The 1,130-nt window shown below is 36.4% G+C and overlaps 1 protein-coding gene across 1 annotated transcript; it reads left to right on the forward strand.

Moving 5' to 3' along the window:
• Positions 1-209: 209 nt before the first annotated feature.
• LOC147502606 (secreted RxLR effector protein 161-like) lies at positions 210-897 on the forward strand. The gene is made up of 2 exons (XM_086604571.1): positions 210-250; positions 309-897. Exons 1-2 carry the CDS (start codon positions 210-212, stop codon positions 895-897), a joined length of 630 nt encoding a protein of 209 aa, XP_086460697.1.
• Positions 898-1,130: the final 233 nt, after the last annotated feature.

Genomic DNA, 1,130 nt, shown 5'->3' on the forward strand with positions numbered 1-1,130 from the left:
AAGATATGGGTGAGACTTCTTATATGATAGGAATATAAATATTCCGTGACAGGTCATTTGGTACTTTGGGATTGTCTCATAAAGCATATATTGACAAAGTTCTAGAGCGATTTGGCATGATGACACGTTCTTTTATCTCTGTTCCACTGCATAAAGGAGACAAGCTTGATCTTGAGAAGTGTCCATAGAACCTTTTGGAACGTAAAGAAATGGGAAAATATCCTTATGCTTCTCTTGTAGGGAGTTTGATGTATGCACAGTGTCAGATTAGGGCGACATTAGTCATCTTTGTTGACATCTTTGGGTAGATTTCAGAGTAACCCAGGAATTGCTCATTGGAAAGCTGCAAAGAAAGTGTTGAGATACCTCAAGGGAATAAGAAATTATATGCTCACATACAAAAAATCAAATCACCTACAGGTGATTGGTTATTCAGATTCAGATTTTGCTGGATGTCCTGACACTAGACTTTGCACTCTTGCCTATGTGTATCTTTTATGTGGAGGTGCAATATCATGGAAAAGCCAAAAATCTGAGTTGCTTTACACGTCCACCATGATGGCTGAATACGTGGCATGTTATGAGGCTACAATTCAGATAACATGGTTGCGCAGTTTTGTCTCTCAATTTGACGCTTTGAGTTTCATCTATAAGCCATTGACACTCTATTGTGACAATGAAGCTGCAACCTTCTTCTCCAAGCATGACACGATATCTAAGGGAACCAAACACATGGACCTTAAATATCTATCACTGAAGCAAGATGTTAAATTAAAGAAAATTGTCATTGAGTCTATACGTACAGATTACATGGTCGCAAACATATTCACGAAAGGACTACCTCCAAAGACATTTCAGGGACATACTGAAAGCATGGGTCTTGAAGATAGTTCTTAATTATCATTTTCTGCTTTTATTTTTGTACTTGTATTTGATATTTATTGAGCTCTTAAATCAATTATACATCTGTTATTTATGTTTTCCATTGTGCACACATTTACGTTTGGACGAATGATATCAGAAATAGTCTTTAAACAAAGACATTATGAGACCATTACGTAAATCTCCTATTACGGTCTAACTATGAAAGTTGTAAATGACGTAGTACATGGAAGTGAGCATGTTACAAA

Source organism: Coptis chinensis, chromosome 4 (genome assembly GCF_015680905.1).
Source record: "Coptis chinensis isolate HL-2020 chromosome 4, ASM1568090v1, whole genome shotgun sequence".
In the NCBI taxonomy this organism is placed as follows: domain Eukaryota; kingdom Viridiplantae; phylum Streptophyta; class Magnoliopsida; order Ranunculales; family Ranunculaceae; genus Coptis; species Coptis chinensis.

Bases quoted from the DNA above. Each gene is read 5' to 3' on its own strand.
- LOC147502606 (XM_086604571.1), top strand. From the start codon at position 210: ATGGGAAAATATCCTTATGCTTCTCTTGTAGGGAGTTTGAT. The intron at 251-308 runs GTATGCACAGTG...ATCTTTGGGTAG, and splicing joins TCTCTTGTAGGGAGTTTGAT to ATTTCAGAGTAACCCAGGAA.